The sequence below is a fragment of the Leucopleurus acutus genome, assembly GCF_964270905.1.
Source record: "Leucopleurus acutus genome assembly, chromosome: 21".
NCBI lineage: Eukaryota > Metazoa > Chordata > Mammalia > Artiodactyla > Delphinidae > Leucopleurus > Leucopleurus acutus.
The window spans coordinates 30,760,189-30,786,738 of NC_139163.1; the positions used below are offsets into that span (position 1 = coordinate 30,760,189).

Consider the following 26,550-nt stretch of genomic DNA (forward strand, 5'->3'; position numbering starts at 1 on the left):
ATTAGCTTAACTGTTTTTTGGACAATTACATGCCCCAGACATTTTCTTCAAGTTTGAAATGATTATGTTAAGAAGATATGCTTAATATCCCTCACCTACTTATATGAGCTACAATCAGTTTGATAAACTCCTGTTCTGTCTTCTAAATAAACAATTCAAAGACGTCTTCTATCACAACCAATATTGAGCAAACTTGCATTGCTGGAATAATGCCTATCTTCATGTAATATATTATTCACTTAATATATTACAGTATTAAATTTAGGAGTATAACATTTATAATTTTTATTATAATTGACAAGGAAGACATACTCTTCTTTATTTTGATAGATAAGAAATAAAATCTCTTTTTCTCTCTTTTCTTATCTATCAATTGATAGACTGATTTTTACAAAGGACCCACATTTGATGAGAATGTGGTAAAGAAGCCTTTACTATCTAACCTCTCTGAAAACAACTGAACACTGTAGAATAACAAATGAACATAAAGTATATCCTTGATGACTTTTTAAAATAACCAGAGAATGATTCCAATTCAAATTCACAGACAATAGCCTCAAATTCACAGACGTGGCACTCACAATAGCCCCCCTTTTCCCAATAAATGAGAGTAAAGGAAAATCAGAAAGAGACAATTAGAAGAGGAGAGAGTAAAGGACTTCCTGGGATTTTGAAATAAAATGAAGGTCACTGTTGGGTGACATGAAGTGAGAAAGCAACCACAGGGAACACAGTGGCAAAGGGGAGAGCCTAGTTGATCAGCCTTACACTGCTTTAGAGGAGCTGCAGCCTCAGAGTCCTAAGGAAAAACAGGAAGAAGAGCTGAAAGGGCAAGATGGGAAAGGGTGGCTAAAATGTGGAACTATCAATGGAAGTCTGCGTCCAAAACCACAGAACTAGTTAGCTCTCAGTATCCGCTACTCACCTCCCCACTTCTCTCGGTTACAGAACACAGCCAACACACTTTATCCCAAGGGAGACAATTTAGAAGAGTATTTTGTTTCATAAAGCAATTGAATTAATGGTGACTACAGAATTCGGGCTTGTCCAGTGGTCTGTCCTCCAGAATTGGCACTATCCGATTAAACGACTGGAAGTACCACGGCCTAAAAGCCAGCTTCCAAAACAGAGACTGTCATATTATTAGAGCGGGGTGGGGGGTGGGGGGACAGAGGCCAAATGGCAGGACACCATACATCTTGTAAACAGCGGGAGCCCACAGTCAGACAAAAGAAAAGCAGAAACCTCCAGACAGACAGGAAACCACACATTTTGGGGGTGAGAAATGTCCTGGAAGCAGACAAAGAAAGGTGGGAAAAAGCAGGAATCTCTGGCATCTCAATGCAACCTGTTGTCATTAGGCCCTCATTACAGTAAAATTACCTTGCAGATAAGAAGTTCCCATCATGCACTGACTCCATGACACTTCCAATCAAGGCTAAATAAGGACAAAAATCCTTCCTACCCTCGGGAAGGTGGAGCTGGGATAAAAATCAGGGAATTTTGACCCTAAACCCCTCCCTCCCCAGTGAATATTCCACCCCTTCATTTCTACGCCCCACATAACTGACTTGCCAAAACACTCAGGGCAGCTACTCACCTGAGCCTGCCCGCTCTCCCCTTGAGCGCATACTATTGCTTATTACATAAATCCTTGCTTTGCTTTCTTGACTTCCCTATCTTGTCTCTGAATTCTTCCTGTGATGAGACAAGAACCCACTCCCTGGTAACAATGTGACAAACTTCAATTGCATAGAGAGAGCTGCCAATTAGAATTTTTATTAAAAATGCTGTGGGATAGGGCTTCCCTGGTGGCGCAGTGGTTAAGAGTCCGCCTGCCAATGCAGGGGACCCGGGTTCGTGCCCCGGTCCGGGAAGATCCCATATGCCGCGGAGCGGCTGGGCCCGTGAGCCATGGCCGCTGAGCCTGCGCGTCCGGAGCCTGTGCTCCGCAACGGGAGAGGCCACAGCAGCGAGAGGCCCGCGTACCGCAAAAAAAAAAAAAAAAAAAAAATGGTGTGGGATCAAAAAGTCACTGCCAGCTTAAAGCTCCTCCAGACCAAGCAGGAAAAGTCAAAGTCTTTGTTTTTCCTTCCCTTCCCTTTCTTTCCCGTCCCCCGCCTTTCTCTTTCCTTTTCCTTCCATGGGGACATTGCCCAGTTGGGCATGGGCTAATGACTGGACTTTCCCAGGCAGAGAATCTTGCAGGAGAAATGGATAAACTGTAATGCTTTTAGTGGTCAAACAGGGCTGGTGTGAGAAAGCAGAGGTCTTTTAAATAAATGACTCATTTTTCAACAGGACATTTGCTGAATTTAAATGTTATGTGGGATGATAGAAGGCTAGTTACCTAGCGTAGCAATTTTCTATTAGTATTTGTATGTCTAGTGCCCATATGGTTGTATTCCAAATGTTAGTGTAATTGTGTTTATCCAGTATATAAGATGCTGCTTCACTCTCACTAATTCTAAGATTAGTTTTCTTTGTCATTAGTTTTCAGAAATTTTATTATGCTGTATCTTACTGGATTTCACTGAGTTCATTCTATATCATGCACTTTCAGCTTCTTGCATCTGTGGTTTATGCCTTCTGAAAACCTTCCAGGCATTATTTCCTCAAATACTTTTCCATCCTTAAGTTCTTTCTCTTATTCTTCTAGGATATTAGAATGGCTATTATCATAAAGACAAGGAATAATAAGTGTTGGCTTAGAACTGGAGTAAAGGGAACACTTGTTCCTGTTTGTGGGAATGTAAATTGGTGTAGCCACTATGAAAAACAGTATAGAGGTTTGTCAAAAAGTTAAAAATGGAACTACCACATGACCCAGCAATTCCACTTGTAGGTATTTATCTGAAGAAAATGGAAACACTAACTCAAAAATATATCTGCATCTTAATGTTCATTTAAGCATTACTTATAACAGCCAAGATGTAGAAGCAACTAAAGTGTCCACCAGTGGATGAATAAAGAAAATATAGTATATATACAAAAATATAGTATATATACACAATGGAATATTTTTCTGCCATAAAAAAATGAAATCTTGCTAGCTGTGACAGCATGTATGGACCGTGAGGGCGTTATGCTAAATGAAGTAAGTCAGACAGAGAAATATAAATACTGTATAATCTGACTTACATGTGGAATCCTAAGAAGAATAAAAACAAAACAACCCAAGCTCACAGATAAGAGTACAGATTGGTGGTTGCCATGGGTGGGATTTGGGAGGTTAGGTACAAACTTCAAGTTATAAAAATAAATAAGTCATGGGGATGTATGGTGCAGTATGGTAATTACAGTTACTAATACTGTTCTCTGTATTTGAAACTTGGTAAGACAGTAAATCTTAAATTTCTCATCATAAGAAAACAATTATAGCTACATATGGTGACAGATATTAATTAGACTTGTGGTGACCATTTTGAAATATATACAAGTATGAATCATTATGATGTACATGTGAAGCTAGTATAATGTTATATTTCAATAATATAGAAAAATATAGTAACAAATAGTAATAAATTTCAAAAATAGACAAAAAGATGTGATAATATATTTGAATTCTTACACATTTCTAAATCACTTTCCAGAAAGTATGTGTAAATTTATACTTGGTTTAGGATGATAATAAGTTGTGCTTCTCACCATCAATTATTATTTTCAATTCCTAACTGACTGGACGAACACAACTGTTGGATATTCATTTTTATTTCACTAACTTAGAAGCTCCCTGATCTCAGTGTTCCAAGTTTCTCCAGAGTTCAATCTCCAGCCACGTGACTCTCCTTAGTGGAAGTTGTGAGTAGAACTAAAAGTTCCATCCCTCTAATCAGTTGGTCTTTCTGGTAACCAGCACGATCCTGAAGCCATCTAGATGCCCCACCCTGTTACTCCATTAGCATAAATTCGGTTTGATCAGAAGGGGCTCATTATGAATAACAACAAAAAAATTCTTATCAATCAGGAAATTCCAAGGGGTTTAGGATCTTTGTGCCAGAAACCAGGGGCAAAGACAAAATTATTTTTTTGGTGTTATGCCACGTATAGAAGCCATTAGAGTGCTTTTTTTCTAATTAATGAATGATTAAATTAGTTAATAAATTTATTTATTTACTTTGCTATACTTTAGTACACATTTTGGCACTTTGTTTTTTTTTACAGTGATATTATTTTCCAAGTGTACCTTTTTTTTTAACTTGTTTTTTGATTTATTTACATGAATATATGTTGCATTACTATTAAAATCTTAAAAGACAAACATTTTGAAAATCTGAAACAAATTAAATACAATGAAAGAAGCTTATGGAGCTAAATCCATTTGTTTACAAATGACTGGTTATTGTTTAGCAATTTAGATTTTTGAACCATTTCCATTGTGAAATACGGTACTCACACAGAAAAATTGCAAGCTAAAAGTGGAAAGCTCAATGGTTTCAACAAAAATTCATTTACTCAACCCTCACTGAAAAAACAAAAGGACCTCTGCTATTACCCAAGATGGCATCCTCCCAGTTCCTCCTTAATCAGTCTTTTCCCTCCTTCTAAAAATAATTACTATCTAAATTATATGGTACTCCATTTCTTTCTTTCCTTTACATATTTAGATCTAAAACATGTATACATAGGCAGTTTTTAACTTCTTTATTGGCGTATAATTGCTTTACAATGATGTGTTAGTTTCTGCTATATAACAAAGTGAATCAGCTATACATATACATATATCCCCATATATCCTCCCTCTTGCGTCTCCCTCCCAAGCTCCCTATCCCATGTCTCTAGGTAGTCACAAAGCACCTAGATGATCTCCCTGTGCTATGCAGCTGCTTCCTACTACCTATCTATTTCACATTTGGTAGTGTATATATGTCCACGCCACTCGCTCACTTCGTCCCAGCTTACCCTCCCCGTGTCCTCAAGTCCATTCTCTACATCTGCGTCTTTATTCCTGTCCTGCCCCTAGGGTCTTCAGAACCATTTTTTATTTTTAGATTCCATATATATGTGTTAGCATGCGGTATTTGTTTTTCTCTTTCTGACTTACTTCACTCTGTATGACAGACTCTAGGTCCATCCACCTCACTACAAATAACTCAGTTTCATTTCTTTGTATGGCTGAGTAATATTCCATTGTATGTATGTGCCACATCTTCTTTATCCATTCATCTGTTGATGGATACTTAGGTTGCTTCCATGTCCTGGCTATTGTAAATAGAGCTGCAATGAACATTTTGGTACATGACTCTTTTGGAATTATGGTTTTCTCAGGGTATATGCCCCATAGTGGGATTGCTGGGTGGTATGGTAGTTCTATTTTTAGTTTTTTAAGGAACCTCCATACTGTTCTCCATAGTGGCTGTATCAATTTACATTCCCACCAACAGTGCAAGAAGGTTCCCTTTTCTCTACACCCTCTCCAGCATTTATTGTTTGTAGACATTTTTTTTTTTTTTTTTTTGCGGTACACGGGCCTCTCACTGCTGTGGCCTCTCCCGTTGCGGAGCACAGGCTCCAGACACGCAGGCTCAGTGGCCATGGCTCATGGGCCCAGCCGCTCCGCGGCAATGTGGAATCCTCCCAGACCGGGGCATGAACCCGCATCCCCTGCATCGGCAGGCGGACTCTCAACCACTGTGCCACCAGGGAAGCCCTGTTTGTAGACTTTTTGATGATGGCCATTCTGACTGGTGTGAGGTGATACCTCATTGTAGCTTTGATTTGCATTTCTCTAATGATTAGTGATGTTGAGCATCCTTTCATGTGTTTGTTGACAATCTGTATATCTTCTTTGGAGAAATGTCTATTTAGGTCTTCTGCCCATTTTTGGATTGGGTTGTTTTTTTGATATTGAGCTGCTTGTATATTTTGGAGATTAATCCTTTGTCAATTGCTTCATTTGCAAATATTTTCTCCCATTCGGAGGGTTGTCTTTTCGTCTTGTTTATGTTCTCCTTTGCTGGGCAAAAGCTTTTAAGTTTCATTAGATCCCATTTGTTTATTTTTGTTTTTATTTCCATTTCTCTAGGAGGTGGGTCAAAAAGGATCTTGCTGTGATTTATGTCATAGAGTGTTCTATGTTTTCCTCTAAGAGTTCTATAGTGTCTGGCCTTACATTTAAGTCTTTAATCCATTTTGAGTTTATTTTTGTGTATGGTGTTAGGGAGTGTTCTAATTTCATTCTTTTACATGTAGCTGTCCAGTTTTCCCAGCACCACTCATTGAAGAGGCTGTCTTTTCTCCATTGTATATTCTTGCCTCCTTTGTCAAAAATAAGGTGACCATATGCGAGTGGGTTTATCTCTGGGCTTTATATCCTGTTCCATTGATCTATATTTCTGTTTTTGTGGCACTTAATTTTAAATGGTCTTCAAAGGGATGACATATTACTTTATAATGTAGTCAGCACCAGTATGTTACTTTGTGATTACTTCATTATTTTTATGTGAGAATATCTCTTCCCATTCTGAGATAAGTTTACTATTCACTTCCATTTTTCTCTTATTTTTTCTTTTCTTAAAATATTATACCTCCATTTAAATTATTTAAATTTAAATGTGAGATAATTGTGTACTGTTTTACATTAGTCAACTAACTTTTCAATGGTACTAGTTTAAAATCATCTATTATGTTTCTTCAAATGTTTAACAAAAAGAAAAACAAACAAAGCTTAAACTCTGTTTTATTCTTGTGTCTTGAGAAAGGGCAAATTGTTAACAGGTATATTGTGCTTTTGGAAAAAGAATTAGGGAAGTAGGCTAATGAGCAAATCAATATTTTAGTTTTATTACAATCAAATTAATTCTCTTTGTTGTTCTTATTATTCAGGATTTTCTGACCTGCTTTTGGGGTGTATTATTTGATTCTTTTCTCTTCCTTGTTTTACACAAATTATTGCAGAACAGATGCTGGCCTAACAAAGAGGTTAAGTAAGATACTCAAGTGTGAGTACACAACTTTAAATATCTACAGTAAAATTCATAATGAAAAATGACAAAAAGTAAAGCAAGCGTTCCTTTGATCAATAGAAATTTTGACCTTTAAGGCTTAAGATCATGACGAAGTAACCAAAATTGGTAACAATTACAAATTAAAAATCTTAAGTGCCCTCTCTCTCTCTCTCATACACAAACACACATACACAGACACTAAGACGCTCACACACCACATATAGAATCATGAAGAATTTGTGTTTACCTTATTTGGACCACACATAGTGCCACTCTTTACATAGGTATAATCATCTCGGAAGGTTATTGGTGTCGAATTTCTTAGATGTGCACTTAGACACACAATGCCTCCAAGGAAAGTATATTGAGTATCAAAATTTTTAAATGGCACTACTTCTGTACGTGTCCAGAGACAAACTAACTTTCCACAATAGATATCCCTGTAATATAACACAGAAAAAATTACCCATATGTCACTTAGCGACACAATATATTGTTTAAATAACAGTTCAAAACATGAGGATAATTCACAATGTTATTCAGAGCATAACACCAAAGCTATTCAGAACATACACCATCTTACTGGTGTGAGGTGACACCTCACTGTAGTTTCGATCTGCATTTCTCTAATGATTAGTGATGTTGAGCATCCTTTCATGTGTTTGTTGGCAATCTGTATATCTTCTTTGGAGAAATGTCTATTTAGGTCTTCTGCCCATTTTTGGATTGGGTTATTTGTTTTTTTGATATTGAGCTGCATGAGCTGCTTGTAAATTTTGGAGATTAATCCTTTGTCAGTTGCTTCATTTGCAAATATTTCCTCCCATTCAGAGGGTTCTCTTTTTGTCTTATGTTTTCCTTTGCTGTGGAAAAGCTTTTAAGTTTCATTAGGTCCCATTTGTTTATTTTTGTTTTATTTCCATTTCTCTAGGAGGTGGGTCAAAAAGGATCTTGCTGTGATTTATGTCATAGAGTGTTCTGCCTATAATTTCCTCTAAGAGTTCTACAGTGTCTGGCCTTACATTTAGGTCTTTAATCCATTTTGAGTTTATTTTTGTGTATGATGTTAGGGAGTGTTCTAATGTCATTCTTTTACATGTAGCTGTCCAGTTTTTCCAGCACCACTTATTGAAGAGGCTGTCTTTTCTCCATTGTATATTCTTGCCTCCTTTATCAAACATAAGGTGACGATATCACCTCACACCAGTCAAAGTGGCCATCTGCAAAAAATCTACAAACAATAAATGCTGGAGAGGGTGTGGAGAAAAGGGAACCCTCTTGCACTGTTGGTGGGAATGTAAATTGATACAGCCACTATGGAGAACAGTATGGAGGTTCCTTAAAAAACTAAAAATAGAACTACCATACCACCCAGCAATCCCACTATGGGGCATATACCCTGAGAAAACCATAATTCCAAAAGAGTCATGTACCAAAATGTTCATTGCAGCTCTATTTACAATAGCCAGGACATGGAAGCAACCTAAGTATCCATCAACAGATGAATGGATAAAGAAGATGTGGCACATACATACAATGGAATATTACTCAGCCATACAAAGAAATGAAACTGAGTTATTTGTAGTGAGGTGGATGGACCTAGAGTCTGTCATACAGAGTGAAGTAAGTCAGAAAGAGAAAAACAAATACCGCATGCTAACACATATATATGGAATCTAAAAAAAAAAAATGGTTCTGAAGACCCTAGGGGCAGGACAGGAATAAAGATGCAGATGTAGAGAATGGACTTGAGGACACGGAGAGGTGAAAGGGTAAGCTGTGACAAAGTGAGCGAGTGGCATGGACATATATACACTACCAAATGTAAAATAGATAGCTAGTGGGAAGCAGCTGCATAGCACAGGGAGTTCAGCTCGGTGCTTTGTCACCACCTAAAGGGGTGGGATAGGGAGGGTGGGAGGAAGACGCAAGAGGGAGGATATATGGGGATATATGTATATGTATAGCTGATTCATTTTGTTTTAAAGCAGAAACTAACACACCATTGTAAAGCAATTATACTCCAATAAAGATGTTAAAAGAAATTTTAAAAAAGAACATACACCATCTTACGAAGTGCACCATATAAATTTATCTTTATAAACTATATTCATCTCTCATTTGTATTAAGTGATTCCTTGCAGTACACACACATACACACCCAGTGCATTTGGAAAATGTATATTTTTCTAAATACGCACCGATAATTACAAAAACGACCGTAACAGTTTCCAAAGTCATCTGTATGCATATTCACTTCTTGTGAACATAGAGCAGAAGCCGCCTTCGAAACTGAAAATATAAAGTTTCAATTACCCATCTTAAAAAAGAAATTAAAAATTAAAAGCGTGGTAAAGTTATACAAAGGCATTGAGACAACGAAGCCCAGGCAGTGTCATCTACTATAAATATTTGGTGCCATCTACTGGCTACATATGAAGGAGAAACACTTAACTAAAAACTACCTACTCGAGAATAAAATTGTTATGATCGTCCAGAAACGATTAAGAAGTAAAACAATCATTTGCTCACTTATCCGTAATTCTAGTAGTCTACTCCATTTCCACCAATCACCTGAAACTTGACTAATATCCTATTCTTTTTGTCTCGTACTCACTAGATCTACTTTACCTCCTGACATAGGTCAAAGATGCTTTGTTTTGCAGTTTTATCTCCAAATTTAGATTTAAGCAATAATTATTATTATGGCTATAGGGTGCATTACTGACTTAAGAAACAAATACAGCTTAAATATAAACCTCAGAAAAAAATACAACCATTACATTTTCCAAACAACTCTGCACACTGTTTATCTGTATCTTGGCATACTCCTTGATAGCAAAAGGCAGTCTTATTATTGCACAGTTCTAAATCAGCAGATTTCATATCAGGTACACAAAACTCAGCTATCGCACTGCAAAATTCTGGAAAATCACACATATCCGTGCTTTTCCTACATACCTGTCCTCTTTCAGCTATCTGTGAGACAAAGAAAACCAAATACTTGTTTTTAAAGTAGTAAAACAAAATATACAAATTTAAATAGGAGGATTGTATTTGTAACTATCATTTCCATTATTAATACATTTGTAAGTATTTAAAGTTAAATTATGAATTTACTTAAAAGTTCTGCTGGAATAGATCAGAAAGAAGCCAAATGTCCATCAATGGATAAACAAATTGTCCTATGGACAATGGAATATGTTCAGCCACATAAAGGAATAGAGTCCTGGTTTATGCTACAAGGTGACTGAAACTTCAGAACACTGTATTTAGTGAAGAAAACCAGACACAAAGGTCACATATTGTATGGTTCTACCTATATGAAATGTCCAGAGTAGGTAAGTCCATAGAGGCAGAAGGCAGATGGCTGGTTGCCGGGGACTGAGGGGAAGGGAGAAAGGAAGGCAAGTGCGTAACGGGTCGGGGTCTCCTGTTCGGATGAGGAACTTGCTATGGACCCAGGTCGAGGTGGTTGCACCACATTGTGAACGCACTAAATGCTACTGAATTGTTCACTTGAAAATGGTTAATTCTTTATTGTGTGATTTGCACTTCAATTTAAAACAATGGCTCTGGTGAAAGTTCTCATAGTTAAAATGCTCTGGTTATCCTGAATATTTGCTTCAAGATAAATAGAAAATATGTGATATAAAACTACGTGTATTTGTTTTCCAGCTTTTGATTCTTGGGGACTAGTTAGTTGCACTCCTGAGATGTTTTAACTAACTCAGATGCCAGTCTTTGCCATGTTTCTAAAATGTTTCTTAATGGACATCTTTATCCTTTTTGCATTTCAAGTAATTTTCCTTTCAGGACTAACTCCACCTCCACCATGAGGAGTTTATAGCTGACATGAAACTGCTGCTGACGCAGGATGATAATCGGAACCCTTCTCCCTAGACACAGTGGTGGGAATTTAACTTAGAACGTAGTGGTGGGTCAGGGTTTCTGCCTCTACCAGGGGTGGAGATGGATGTTGGGAAACAGAGGATCCCTCTGCTCTTCTGAAACATCACACACTCTGGACTAGAAAAGCCAGGAACTTCAATGAGCTATCTGTACTGCCTACAGGAAAAGCGTGTTTGAGAACTGCCGACAAAAAGGCAAGGATATCCAACAGATGTAGAATAAGAATCCTGTTGCTCCTGTTCCAAACAAAGATTCACCTGAGCACAAAGCTAGACTCATGCCTTACTTAAGCTTCATAAGTGTTTGTTATTCTTTGCTTGGCTGTTGATCAAGATACAACTGACCCATAATAACTGGTGTTATGCAGTACCAATCACAGTTTCTTAAATTTCATATAGGAATGTCTGGGTACTGGCTAAAAACATATTAATCACTGTTATGTGTCAAAAACAGCTGGTTAAACTATTGGTCTTCCATGTCTTTGCACTTGGACTTGTGTCCGTCTAAAATGAAAATTTATAAGAAAAAAACTGGATCAGATCACTAAATTGCAGACAAAAGTCAGTGGAAACTAGCCTAACTGGAAGTGGACAGAGAAGAAAATAGAAAGCTGTTTAAGCTTATGGCCACCTGTGAGAGAGCAGAGTGTAAGGCACATGTCAGCCTTTAAATGACAGCAAAAGCCAAATTCTATGCTATAATACATAATAAAATTAATGTGAACTAACATAGGACATTTAGCTGTTACCCTGAAGCCCTCCCTAGTAACTTATACTATGAATTTTCATTCGACCAAATGTAGCAATTGCCTCTGTTGTAAAGAATTATCCTTTGAGATGTAGGCAGAGGGCAATGGACTGTTTAGAAAAGTCTGACTGCTCAGTTCCAGTGATTTGGAGACAAAGACTAAGATGAGAGCTCTGGTGAAGGAAAGGGCAGCAAGGTTAATTGCTAAGAGGTGGAAGCCCTAGGCTGGCCTCTACATTCATGTGCCTTGAGACAAATGACCATTGACTTTAAAAACTAGCCCACTGGGCGAAAAAGAACACGCACAGAGCAAAGTAAAATGATGCCAGGAGAGATTTCATGGACAGAGAAAAAACAAACTTGGCAGCAAAACCTCTCATCACTCAGTCTTTATGTTTGTCATAGACCCCTGAAAGTGACACAAAAGGTGAGTCGCTAAAATGTAGCAATCCCTAGAAAAGAGATTCTACCCTGCCTCCTATCAGGTGTGGCTATGAAGGACAGTTGAACGGAAAACTTCCCAAGGGAAGTCAAGGGTTCAGTCAGTCACTTCCAGGGTCTTGCCAAAGCTAATCTTCACTATTAGATATGCTACATATTGCTGACTATTTTATATGGATTCCTTTTCTGCTACTTTCAAAATGAGGCGTTTTTATTATTATTATTGTCTGTTTATTCAAATATTGCATGTCAAGTGTGTGTTGGGTGGCTTATTCATAATTTTGTCATAAGTCGTTCAATCATGAAGAGCTACATTCAGGCACGACCAAGAGGAACAAAGCACCCAAATTATCTGGAATTGTTATTAAATGCAATAAGAGGATGGGTCTTGAGCAGAAATTGAAACAATACAGTAAGAGACAGCACTACGAAAGAGGTTGAAAAAGATCTAAGGACCTTCTCTCAGTTCTGAAATTAACTGTGTATGAATCGAGTACATAAAGTAATATAATTTGAAACATGAGTAAAAATAAAAGCGGAAAAAAACTACAAAATGCACCCACAAGAACGCAAAAATTTCATGAAAGAAAATAAGGCAATATTTTGAAAACTTACCTGACAAGTTTTTCTGTCACAGCATGGTCCTGTACCACACTCTGCATCTCCAATCAGAGAACAGGTTACAGCATCACAGCATTTTTTATGAGAGCATTGCTAAAAAGCAAATGCAATCAATTTAAATAAAAGGAATTCTCAATCAAATAAATCATTTTATTTATTGTCATAATACACTAAAGTATGTCTCTAAGTTAATTACAATCACAGTATAATTTTTACTTCTGTATCTATTTTTAACACCACTTAATATATATATCTGAACATAATATATTTTGATATAGAAAAAAAGATGGCAATGAAATTATTCACAATTCCATGCTCAAGAATTTGAACTGTTAAAAATGTAATGCAATTTATTTCAATCTTTGTGTTCATAAATATAGGAATTGTAAATTTTGAGATTTTTTTCACTTACTACATCATAAGTAGTTACCCATCTTATCAAGTCTCTTCAAGATATCATTCTGTGAATATACAATAATTTTTGGATGTGACAAAATAGAGGTTTCTAAATTACAACAGTATATTATGTTGTAAATGACATTTCAAAGAAATTTTTGTCATTTTTTTAGCTCTAAGATTCTATATGAAAGATTGATTCTAGAAGTTATTAGGTCAAAGAATTTAAAAATATTAAAGGCTCTTCATAATATACACTATTTCCTTTTTTCTATATAGTTATCTATTCAGTGTAAGAGTGATGTTAAACAAGACTGATAATATTTTAAAATAAGTAAAGCTGTGACAAAGTGAGAGAGTGGCATGGACATATATACACTACTACACTACCAAACGTAAAATAGATAGCTAGTGGGAAGCAGCCACATAGCACAGGGAGATCAGCTCAGTGCTTTGTGACCACCTAGAGGGGTGGGAGACACAAGAGGGAAGAGATATGGGAACATATGTGTATGTATAACTGATTCACTTTGTTATAAAGCAGAAACTAACACACCATTGTAAAGCAATTATACTCCAATAAAGATGTAAAGAAAAAAAAAAAGACTCTTCTTGGCCTATTGAAATAAAAATTTAAATAAATAAAAAATAATAAAATAAGTAAAGTGTATAGGCACAAATTACTAAGTGTTTATATCTGTTTCAATTTTATTAGTTTTATTATTAATGTGCTGAACATTTTACATATCTGCACAATCTGATTTATACTTTTATGCATACTTTTTGTTGAAGTAATCTTCTGTTTATTTCCTTTATTTGTAAGCACTTTTATATTAATGATGTTAACTCCTAGCCACTAATATAATTTACAGTGTTTTACAATTTGTCATGACAATTTATTTCTATTTTGGCAGTTTTTTAAAAAAATTTTTTATTATGATATTGTGAAATCTGACAACTGCCAACTTTCTTTGGGATTTGTTCTAAAAGTTTATGTATAAAACTTTCCTCCACCCTAACCCCAGTAAATATGTGAAGGTACAGTGTGTGTGTAAAAGTTTTGTTATATATATACATATATGTGTGTATATGTATTTTTATTTGACATTAAATATTTTGAATAGTATATTGTAAAAGTAACTATAATAATGTATCTTTTCCCCCAAAATTAAATTATCAGTTGTGTTTATAGAATAATAATTTATTTCTGATATTTTATTATACCTGGATACTCATATAATGTCCTATATAAAATTAAATATAATGTCTTCAATTACATCAACTGCATATTATTAAAGTATATCCCAAATTCTATTACTATATAACACTTTGTAATATTTACAGGAATCAGATGATATTCTTTCTTTTTTAATTTTCATGTTTCATTATTAAGAGGAATGTGTTATGCTTCACAATATAAATATTTTAATGAAAACTATCAAGAGAATTTAGTGAAGATGGAAGATTAAACACATAGTAAACATTAACATTGGGGAAAATAAAACAAAAATAAATGACGTGAAAGGGAAATCTCTAACACCTAGAATCAAAGAGAAAGCCTACTACAGTGCAAAACATATCTGGACAATACGCAATGTATAATGGAAACCTAGACTAAATACCAGGCTTAGAAATTGGCCTTTTATGACATGTAGTTTAAAAATGGAATTCCATCATGGAACTGGAAGCGAGGACTTTGTAACATAGGTAACTGTGGTTTATCATTGAGAAATTTGAGAAATCAAAGAACATTCTTTTACTCCTACCTGTCCAAACATTTTATCAAATGTTTCTTCAATATTTAATATCTTGTAATTTTTATCTCTCTGTTACTTTAATGATATATGTTGAAAAATACTGAAACATTTCTCTATTTCTGGAATAAACACCATAAGCATACTCTTTTTCAGATATTTATTGGTTATTTGATAATTTTGACTTAGGCATTTTGCAGGTATTTTCCAAAATATAAACCAGTCATTCAAAGTAATGCTAAGCTGACTACAGGAGGAATCAACAACTTTCATTATTTAATTTTATTTCTATATACTTGCAAAATGCACTGAAAATTGAATTTTTTTAAAAAAAATATGCAATTTACAATAATATTAAAAAACATGAACTACTTAGGGTTAAATTTAAGTAATTACAGACACCTAAATAAATGGAACAATATACCTTGTTCATGGTTTGAAAATCACATTATGTACACTATTCAATTCTCCATAAATTCATCTTTAGATTTTTTTAAAAATTTCAAGAGTTTTTTTTTTTTAGGGGGTGGGTAGAAATGGAAAAGTTGATTTAAAATTTTACATAGAAATATAAAGACCTAAAATAGCCAAATCTATCTTGAGAAAGAAGAAACTAAACATGAAGATACATTTTACCTGATTTTGTGCATTAGGATAAGGAGACCTGGTACTGGATAGATACGTAGATTATTGGAACACAAAGTATGTCATGAATGGTTTTTCAGTAAATGTACCAAGGTAATTCAATGGGGGAAGGAAGGACAGTCTCTTCAACAATTGAATACCTTGAGAAAAATATACCTTGATCCTTAACTTGCAAAGTGCTACAAATTACTCAAAATGGATCATACACATAAAAATTAAAATTTGTAGACTTCTAGAAGAACATTTACAAGGAAGCTTCACAAATTTAGGATAGATAGGCTACAAGTAGCATAATATATCAAAGAAGAAAATTATAAACTGGACTTCATCAAATTAAAAACTTTGACTCTTTGAAAGATGTCATTAAGAAAACACAAAGCTAAGCCACATACTGGGAGAAAACCTGGCAAAGGCTTGTGTATAGTTTATATTAAGAATTCCTGTAAGTATATAATAAAAAGACAAACAACCCCATTAAACTTTGTAAAATAGTTGAACAGACATTTTAAAAAGGAAACATATGAATGCCCAATAATCACATGAAATACTGTCCCATATAATTAGTCATCAGGAAAATACAAACTAAAACTGCAATGAGATACCAGCACAAACTGAAATGATTCAAATGAAAAAGACTGGCAGTAACAAAAGTGGTGAGGATTCAGAACAACCGCCACTGTTATACATAGATGGATGGAATGCACAATATTACAACCATTTTGGAAAGCATTTTGACACTTTGTTATAAACTTAATAGTACAATGAATGTGTTGTGACAGAAATTAGAAGTTTAGATATTTATGGGATTGGCTTGGATGAGGTAAGGGAAAACTGTCTGTGGTAATGTAAACGTTCTACATATTTTCCACATTTAATCAGGTATAGCATCACTCAAATTCAAAAACTCAGCAAGTCAGAAAGAAAATATAAATAAGTATAATGAAGGCCACCTAGACACATCATGAGTCTCTGTGCAGACAAGAAAAGACAAGGTCACAATGCCTTTGTGGATATAAAGGCAGATAGGTCGCATGGATCATCTGGCCAGGTATGGTATGCAGAAGCAGACTTGTTCAGTAAAGTCTTCAGTGACAGTGAGGGCAAATGGTTTTTGACCACTGTTGCTGAGACTCCTGAAAGGTTCCATCAGTGGGAAGTGATGGTCTTGCGACACGAAACAAAGTTTATTGGGCTTGCTGTTCACCCACCTATACTTTCAAGAAAATAAAAACTATTTCCCTTCTGCTGGTGGCCATAACTATAGATAGAAAAGTCCTGGTGATCAAGACCGGTTTAGTCACTCCAAAATTTACTGAGATATGTTCTTACAATGAGTAAGAAAAGAAAGAAATTAGAGATGTGCTTAGGCAAAAGCCTGATGAAGTCATAAAGTCTCATCCAAATAGCATATTATGGATCGATGTGAGTTTTGCTGGATATGAAGGCTTCAAAGTCACACGGTCACTTTCAGAACCAACCTCATGCTCTAAGCACCACTGGTCAATGAACACACTGTCTAATGACATGGATGTGGAGAAAGAGAATGTAAAGACCTATCGGGGCTTACTGCAGTAGGTCTTTTTAAAAGATAACCTGAGGCATATTAAAACTTTTAAGAGTTTATTTGAGCAAAAACTGATTCAAAATGGGCAGCATCCAATTTAACAGTTAGAAAGAAGCTCCACGGGGCTTCCCTGGTGGTCCAGTGGTTAAGACTCTGCACTTCCACTGCAGGGGGCACGGGTTTGATCCCTGGTCAGGGGACTAAGATCCTGCATGTCACACAGCATGGCCAGAAAAGAAAAAAAAAGTAAAAAAAAAAAAAAAAAGAAAGAAATGCTTAAGAGCTGTAAAATATGGAAGACTTTTATAGGCAGAAGGGAGTGGGAACAAGGAAGTTATACTGGCAAAAAGGTGGGCTGATTATTGCAAAGTTACTTTCCTTTAGGGGATGGCAGGGGTCTATCAGGCAGATTACCTAACTAGTGCTGGCCAGATGATTCCTGATTGACTGGTTTAAGATTCCATTTCTGGAAGAGCCAAAAGTGTAGTTAAGGTAAATCTCTCAGTTTGGTGATGTGAGGTTTAGCATAAGGGACTCCATTTGGGGCCTGGTGTCTTATTTTCGTTTTTGTTTGTTTTTAATTCATTAATTAATTAATTTATTTTTGCTGTGTTGGGTCTTCGTTTCTGTGCGAGGGCTTTCTCTAGTTGCGGCAAGTGGGGGCCACTCTTCATCGCGGTGTGCGGACCTCTCACTGTCGCGGTCTCTCTTGTTGTGGAGCACAGGCTCCAGACGCGCAGGCTCAGTAGTTGTGGCTCACGGGCCCAGTTGCTCCGCGGCATGTGGGATCTTTCCAGACCAGGGCTCGAGCCCGTGTCCCCTGCATTGGCAGGCAGATTCTCAACCGCTGTGCCACCAGGGATGACCCTGTTTCTTTTAACAGTCTTTACAGCTATAATAAAACGGTGGCCTATCCAAGATGAATTCTCATTTTCCAATACATACCCTTGAAATCCAGTGGGGCAAGCTACCTCTTCCCTTAGGTCCACTGTGACTCCATCTTGGATTTTAAATGAAGACTTGAGAGTGCCCAGATGATGAAATAGTGACCCAAATCAGATTAATCAGTTCATCCACACAGTGCAAACAGGCTATCAGAGACAACTGAACGTACTCTTGTATCGCAGGAATAATCTTTGAAAAACTATTTAGGAACTGGGCAATAAACTACCCAGAATGGACACCTTGGCAAAAGCTAAATGTAATTTCCTGCAGGCCAAGGGACAGAAAAATCAATGGTTCAAGTCTGAGTCCTATGTTCATGTAGACATGGATATTAGGCCAGAGAGAATCTAATGCGGAAATTGTTTGTCTGCCCTTCGGAGAAAGTCTCTTTCACTACCGGGCTACAGAATAGCCATGGTACCTTAAGGTTTGGGCTGTGAGCAGGAATTATTCCTGGACACCATGTATTTACTATTGGCAGACTATCCTGTCTGACATGATACCATTTGATTGGCATTCACCCCAAATGTTTGGTACCCACTCTGTACACAGATCTTACCTCCTTCAACAATAAACAGGATAAGAATAAAGGGTTTCATCCACATGAAATGAAAGCCATATATACTGGTCAAGATGGATTGGAGAACTGATGGTAACCAAGTTGTCAAGCCTTTCATCTATCCTGAGCACAGGCCATTATAGTACCAGGAAGTCCCCAGGGGTGAGATTGAAAGAATATTCTTACTAGATTTGGAAATGCTCTCAAATCACATACATTTCTGGTGGGTTCTTTAGGGCTAACACATACCCAAACAGTCATAAATAATAGATTTACGCTGAATAGATGATGGGGATAGATATTCTACAAAAATGTAACAGTTCTCTTGATTTTAAGGGACGCTCTCAATGTGGAAATGCTACGATTAAGACAGTGGAAGTAGGGATGAGTATATGACTGGAAGCCACATAGCTATCCTGGCCTATCTAGGTTGTTATTGTGAAGCGGCACAAGATACAGTGGTAAGGAGAGGGGGAGAAAGGAATAGGAAGGGGAAAGGGAGCTGGTCAGAAGATCACTGTCTTGATCAAGGAGACAGCATATGCAGGGATACTCAAGAAAATCTGTCATCTTATAATAGCCCTGCCTGGCCAGTAAAAGGTGGCTTATATAAGCTAAACATGGCAGTGGCTCCAATAGCAATGGCAGTTCCAGGTATAATGCAGTTACAGACCGAAGGCACTTGGTGTGTGGTGGTGGAAATTATAGTAAAATCTTTCTTCAGTATCTCACTAGACCCAAAAGATCAAAATCAGCTTGCAAGTTTAGATACTGAAAACAATTTATAACGCATCTATGTGTTCTGAGACACTTGCAATCCACTTATAATCCAAGACTGGGCTCCAAAACAAGACCTAGTGTTTCCAGCACTTGGGACCGAGGAAGACAGGCAAATGTGTCTTTTCTACCAGTTACAGTCAAGTGAGAAAAGGAAATCCAGGGCACACAGCCCAGGGCAATGGACATGGCCAGTCCTCACAAATACAGCATGTTAGCCCCTAATCTCCTCTCGAGGGTATTGTTTGACATTGACTGCAATAGACACCTTTCCAGATATGACACAGCAATTCCTCTGCACAGCAGACATGAATCATACTAATCAAGTACTCCTAAATGGATGATATTTACACATCTAGTCAGACAATGGTGCCACCTTGAAAGCCAAGGATACTCAGTACTGTGCAATTAGCTGGGGCAGGCCATGGACGTTCTATGGTCCACATCACGCACAAGCAGCTACAAGTAACTTTAGAGCCAGTTAAATTTTCTGCAAATGTGTATGTCTGAGCTTATTAAACAATGAACTACCCTGGCCATTAGTTTGTTTTACGCCTTTTATATATTTTTGTTCTTTTGTTAGTCTTTATCATTGGATAAATTTGTTCTCAGGTCTCAGACGTGATGTATGTTGGTGATAAACTAAGAACTGCCTATACTCCTAAAGCGTTTCAAGGTTGTAAAATGTTGCAAACGAGAAAAAAAAAAGTACTGTCTGGCTAGAGGAAGTCACAGGTAATTAGAGCCTTATATTAAAGTACTGAGGTTTAAACGGCAGTGGAAACCATTGTTCCCAGAGTGATTAACAAATCAACAATAATTAAAATAATTTTTGCCACTACTGGCCTTTAGCATGTAGCACTGGATACTGCTAGTACTTTTCACTAGCAGTAAAAACTTCCATTCTGGGAAGCTGACGAAGTTCATTTCAATTTCATTAGGCAAGACTTAGAGCACCGCTTTACTCTCCTCCCCACAATAATATGTCATCTCAGGATTATACCAAATCTGAAATATTATTATACCAGTGTGAAATATTATTGAATGTATAGGTATTCTGTCAAAATCATAACACTTTTAGAATGGTCTGCAACTGAGAAAATTTGCATCCCATGCTATTTAAGCATATATGACTAAAGACAGACTCTACAATCCAAATAATCCATCTATACTGACTTACAAAACAAGCAGTTACATTTCAGTGGGGGTAGGTGGAGCTCAGCCAGAAGAATCATTGAAAGCAGTCCAGGATAAAAGGGAAAAAAACCCTGGCCACTGGGCACTGTAACTGATTAGGACCCCCTGCAACCGCAGGCATCTCTGATCACTTACACAGCTGATTTCATCCAATGGCCCTAAATTTCCTGATATCCACTGGCTCCTGGAATTTGGAACTAATGAACTTTATCCCATGGTTCAGTGAAGAACTTTTCCCGGGAAAGTTCCACTATAAACAGATTGGCCTCTGACACTGGTAAAGTCCACAAACAGGAAGCTGTACACCCATAAGAAAGAGAAATAGCCCACCTACTCCTTTACCTAAACTACTAGGTCACTGAAGGTCCTCTCTGTAAGACTTGTCTCATGCCGAAAAAACTTAGTTTACTGAAGAATCAGCATACATCCTAGCCTTCCAGCATATTGGTGATAAATTCCTGATAATTCATACAAGTGAATGCGAATGAAATGACAGACAAATGTGTAAAAGACATGAAAAGACCATTCAACCATTTACTTAGGAAAACCCAAAGTAAGTAAGATATCCTCAAAGTTATATATACATGTATACCTCATGACACAGCACATTCACTTGTCGGTACACATACACCCTAGTGAAACGCAGGCACATGTGCAGCAGGAAACATGTGCAAGAAAATTCATAAATAAATGAGTCTTTACAGTCATAAATTGAAATAAACTTAAGTTTTCATTTCACAAATAATGCATAAATAAACTGAAATTTTCATAAACTCAATACTAAAAGCAATGAAAACAATTGGAATATAGCTACATTCAAAAGTTGATGGATGTTCCAAGTACAATACTGGGTGAAAGACCAAGTTACAAATGACACAAATCATATGACTGCCAATTATATAATAGTAGAACACAGTTAATCAAACTATATTGTATAAAGATGGGAAAATAGGAGGTAAAACTAAAACTATGATGACAAGAAAGTACTGAAATGATACCTTTAAATTCTAAATGATGATTGGGAAAAGGAGGCATATTGAGAGTGGACACACAAAGAAATTCTTTGGCAGAAGCAAGGATTGTTTTGACCTTAGTGCAAAGTATTCAGGTGCTTGTTAAGTATCTATGTATTATACTCTTCATCCATATTTCCTGTATATATTTCATATATATTATATATCACAGTGAAATAATGGAATGGTATAAATATTTACTGCTAAACAAAAGTGGGCGGAGTTTACTATAGAGAGAACTGTTTAAAGAAAATTATAATTAAATGGGAGATTATTTCTGAAAGAAACTTCGACATACAAAAACACTGATAAAAAGGAATGGAAGGTAAAATAAAGCAACTATTTTCTGAATAAATTCTTCATAGTACTTTCTAATGTAAAGAAATGAAATATTTTACAAGAGTATTTTACAAGAAAGTTAATTGGGTTGTAAACACTGTGATCTGGGAAGAAGGTGGCCCAGATAGATGTTTACCATTAAACATCTATGGTAAAAATACAAAGATAATCACTAAATGAAAATAAACAGTACATATAGACTAAATCACTAAAAGAAATACTGGAAGAAAGGAAAACAAAATAAACAGATTCAACAAAAATTCAATTAAGAACACATGTGGCAAATTGAATATAGAAAATATAAAAATTTTGAGACAACTAAAATTATAAAAATATGCAATCTAGAGGAGCATAAGAAAAGTAAATGTAATGAGGTATCCTGGAAAAGATCCTGGGACAGAAAAATGCCATTAGGTAAAAACAAAGGAAATCTGAATAAACTATGGACTTTAGTTAATTTAAAAATATGTAAAAGTATTAATCACAATAATATTTGAGTTAATCTTATAAATCAAGGACAGACTGAATAATAAATTAAAACCTAAGGTAAATACTGAACTTAATAGTAAAGAAAACCTAAATGAGAATAGAGAAATATCAGGGAAATACTAATTTAAGGAAGCTAGTGTGTGCATAGATATAGACATAAAATATGTATACAGATATACAGATATATACCAGACCAAATAGACATTAAAACAGAAATCAACATTAGAAATAAAGAGATTCAGTATTTGAAGGTAAAGTATTAAATTTCTAGGAAGGTACAACAATTGTAAATAAATTTACACCATATAAAAGAAATACAAAATATATAAAATATGAATTGAGTAAATGATAATGAGAATTAGGCAAATCCAACTGTATAGTTGGAGATATCAATATTATTTCTCGAGTGCTGAGAGTTCAGGAAAACAAAATTAGTAAAAATATATAGAAGATTTGAGTCATTCACTTAAAAATTATAATGCAATCAGATTATACAGATTTTAGCTCCTAACAATTAGAGCTTACATCTCAGCAAGCAAATATGAAACATTAAAATAATCACCGCACGAGTATATGAAGGCAACAACAACAAAATGCAATGATTAGCTATCTTACCAAGCACAAATGAAAAACAAGAAGACAAATAGCAAAAAGCTAAATATAACAACAAACCAAGGATTGTGATTAATCCAATTCTGCGAAACGAAGTTAAAATAAATGAGGCTCTATCCATGCAAGAACTGGAAGTAGGAGACGAGGAGGTGAACAACAGCACACATTTAATAACTCAGTGATCCAATTCAGGCACTTTGGAGGAATTCAGGGATGATTTAGGTGATAATTATACTACTGTTGGAACTGATGTTTATGATACAGAAAGGTGGGTAATGTTTACACAACAAGGAAAATCTACTTCTTTAACCACACTGCACTTACCCCAAACTTAAATTCTTCAAATGTTTCAAATTCAGGATGAGCCAGTTATCACATGCCTTATATCTCCCCATCTTAGCTATTTGATAAAATGGTGCAACATTAAAAAAAAAAGTCCTCCCACTTATATCACAACTATATTTATAAGACTACAGAAACAAATCTTTAGATAAGCTATTAATGTTTCTCACCAACCTCTGGCCCACCACAATCACATTGCTCTGGCGGTTCCAGAACTCCATTGCCACAAACTGAAACTCTTCCTTGTGGAACCACTTTTGAAACTGTTCGATTCTGAAGACATTCAAATTCAGGCTGTGAAGCTGTATGTTTGAATTCATCCATGCTGCAACTGCTGAAAAACTTTACACCACGGGAACGTCTGAAATTAAATTATATTCCTCAGTTAAAAGGAATAAAATCAGTATCAAAGTAATACTCCTTCAATAACGTACTATGAATTCTGTACTACTTCACTTAGAGAATAGCCAAAACGGGAGACTGCTTTATTTTTAATACAATTAGTAATGCAAGAATAAGTTCGTTTCTATTATAATTCAATATAACAGACATCTAATAAGTAGAGGATGTTAAGGTTACATGATTTAGAATATATTAAACAAAACAGCGCTTGGCACACAAAAAGCTCTGTTTAAGTATGTCTTACTATTTTCATTATTATTGACAACACCATCATAATTATTATAATTATTATTATATTATAATATTTAATATATTATAATATAATAATATATATTAATAGAACATAATATTATAATATACATTATTAATATGATTATATTATATTATTATAATTATTTAATTATAATTATAATTATGATGGTGTTGTCAATAATAATGAAAATAGTAAATAGTAAGACATACTTAAACAGAGCTTTTTGTGTGCTAAGCACTGTTTTGTTTAATATATTCTAAATCATGTAACCTTAACATCCTCTACTTAAGAAAATGAAACATACTAGGAATAATATGGAAAAATGAAGGAATAAACAATGGTGGACTGTGTTAATTAAAAGTCAGAATTATTTGTACTTTGGTAACAAAATTAATTAATTAAAATATCTCAACACTGAGTATATAGAATGTATAAACCCTAGATTCTTTTTATTTTGATATTTTTATATTTCTAAGTGCACTATTTAATGGGCTTTTCTTTAAATTTGTAACAGTCTCTATGAGATTAGAGAAATGATACAAAAGTACGAAAACCAAATTTTGTTTCCTGAAATGGTTGAGTAAGTTGCCAACGGGAGATCCTGATTACTCTAAATATTTTAATGTATAACTCTTACATAGTAATGAATTCTCTGAAATCACACCTTCAATATCAGGAAATAATGATACGGTGCTAAAATCTAATCCTCACATCACATTCAAATTTCCCCTTCATCACAGTATTGGCACTTTATAGCAAAAGGATCCCGTTCAAAATCAACCACTGCATTTAGTTCTCATGTCTCCTTAGCTTAGTTGATTACAATTTTTGTTGAATTTCATGACAGTGAAACGTTTTATAATTACAGGCTGATTATTTGGTAAAATGTCCCTCAATTTGGGTTTATGAAATGTTTCCCCATAGTTAGACTGAGGTTATGCATCTTGGCAACCTCATCACAGAAGTGTTGCTGACTGTCTGCTCCATTGCATCCTAACAGACAGCACATGATTTCAACTTGTTATATTTTTGGTAAAAGTCACTTTGATCAGTTGATTAAGGTGTGTCTGCCAGTCTTCACTCTAACATTTCTTTCCTTTCTTATCACTTAATAATTATTTGAAGAGAAGTTTTATGTAAAATCTCAGTTCTAATCACATTTTCAATTCATTCATGTATTTACATGAATATGGAATCATATCTTCCTATTACACTCAGTGGGTTATAATCCATTACAAACATTACAAATGACTTTCAAATTGTCCCAGATTTGCCTGTGGGGAGCCCCTTTCAAACTGCTTTGTGTCCCTGTGACAAATCTCCATAATCCTTTGAACACCTCCTTATACTCTGACACAAGTGTTCCAGGCTTGTTTGCTTTTGTCTGCCGTAGCCCTGGAATCAGGTATATGATGTCTCCAACTTTGTTCTTCTTTCTCAAGATTGCTATGGCTATTCAGGGTCTTTTGCTATCAAGAACTGCCTGTTTGTTATAGCTCCAGAAAACCCAGGAGCACAAGCTCCCCTGCCACTAGGGCTACATGATCAACAGGTGTCTCCAGGCAGCAGCCACAAAAAATAGTGCACCAGGCACCTGCAGAAGCTCCTCTATGGAAGACACTGGCACTCTAGGGTACAGCAGATAGAGAGTCCAGTGATAGCACTCGCCTTCTGCGGTCTCTGGAAAGGATCACAGTCAGTTGTTGGATTTGTGTTTAACTAGAAACCTGATTCTCATGCAGCAGTTATGAAGGTAAGCTAAAAGACTTCTTTCACAGAAAGACTGCAGTTCTGGTTCTAGGGTCTGTTTGCTGTGCCATGCAGGTGGCAACCAGCTGAAACACTTTCTCTGTGGGTTACCGTCCTGTGGTACCCACAAGCATAAGTCCTGCTGGCCACCGAGCCAGGTGGTCTACACATGTTCCCTGGCAGCAGCAACAAAATTCAGGGCGCCAGACAAGGTTGTAAGGTCCTTTCTGAGAGACGCCGAGGAGCTGGAGCAAGGAAGGGGGAGGGTGAACAGTTATGCCCACTGGCCTCTGCTTGTTGAGAGAATCACCCTTGGCCCCAAGATGTGAGCCAAACAGTCAGCATGCCCCTCAGGCAGACGCTCCTGGACAAGTAAATGGGCCACTTTCACAGAAAATCTGGGGTGTGTTTCAGTCTGCTACCCGTGCAGTGCCCTGGCGTGACAGCTCGCCATGAACTACCTCTCCAATCGTTACTGTTACAGTCCCAGGGGACCCAGGAATGCAAGTCCCTCTGGGCACCAGAGCCGGGCCATCAGGGGGTGTCTCCTGGGCAGCAGCCACAGAAACTAAAGCAGCAGAAGCCTGTACAAACTCCCCTCCTGGAGATACTGGTTCTCTGGAACATGGCAGATGGAGGCCTTGAAGATAGTTCCCATCCTCCAAGGCCTCTGAAAAAGATTACAGTATGACTTTAGACATGGGTTTCATTAGAAACCTGCCCCTCAGGCCACAGCTATGAAGATAAGCTAATAGGCCTCTTTCACAGAAAGATTGGGTTCCTAGGACTGTGGCCTCTCGTTCCATTGTTTACAGTTTTGTGGGACCTGTGAGCTTAAACCCAGCT

At 36.3% G+C, this 26,550-nt stretch overlaps 1 protein-coding gene across 1 annotated transcript in view; it reads right to left on the minus strand.

Annotated features, from left to right (window-relative positions):
• LOC309977500 (A disintegrin and metallopeptidase domain 3-like) overlaps positions 1 to 26,550 on the minus strand; it is a gene marked incomplete at both ends in the record, with an annotated part of 119,142 nt that overhangs the window by 29,170 nt on the left and 63,422 nt on the right. The window contains 5 exons of the mRNA XM_082863615.1: positions 7,195 to 7,387; positions 9,149 to 9,239; positions 9,731 to 9,926; positions 12,663 to 12,761; positions 23,475 to 23,661. Of these exons, the coding sequence (XP_082719741.1) occupies positions 7,195 to 7,387; positions 9,149 to 9,239; positions 9,731 to 9,926; positions 12,663 to 12,761; positions 23,475 to 23,661 (766 nt within the window). The remainder of the gene's footprint in view (positions 1 to 7,194; positions 7,388 to 9,148; positions 9,240 to 9,730; positions 9,927 to 12,662; positions 12,762 to 23,474; positions 23,662 to 26,550) is intronic.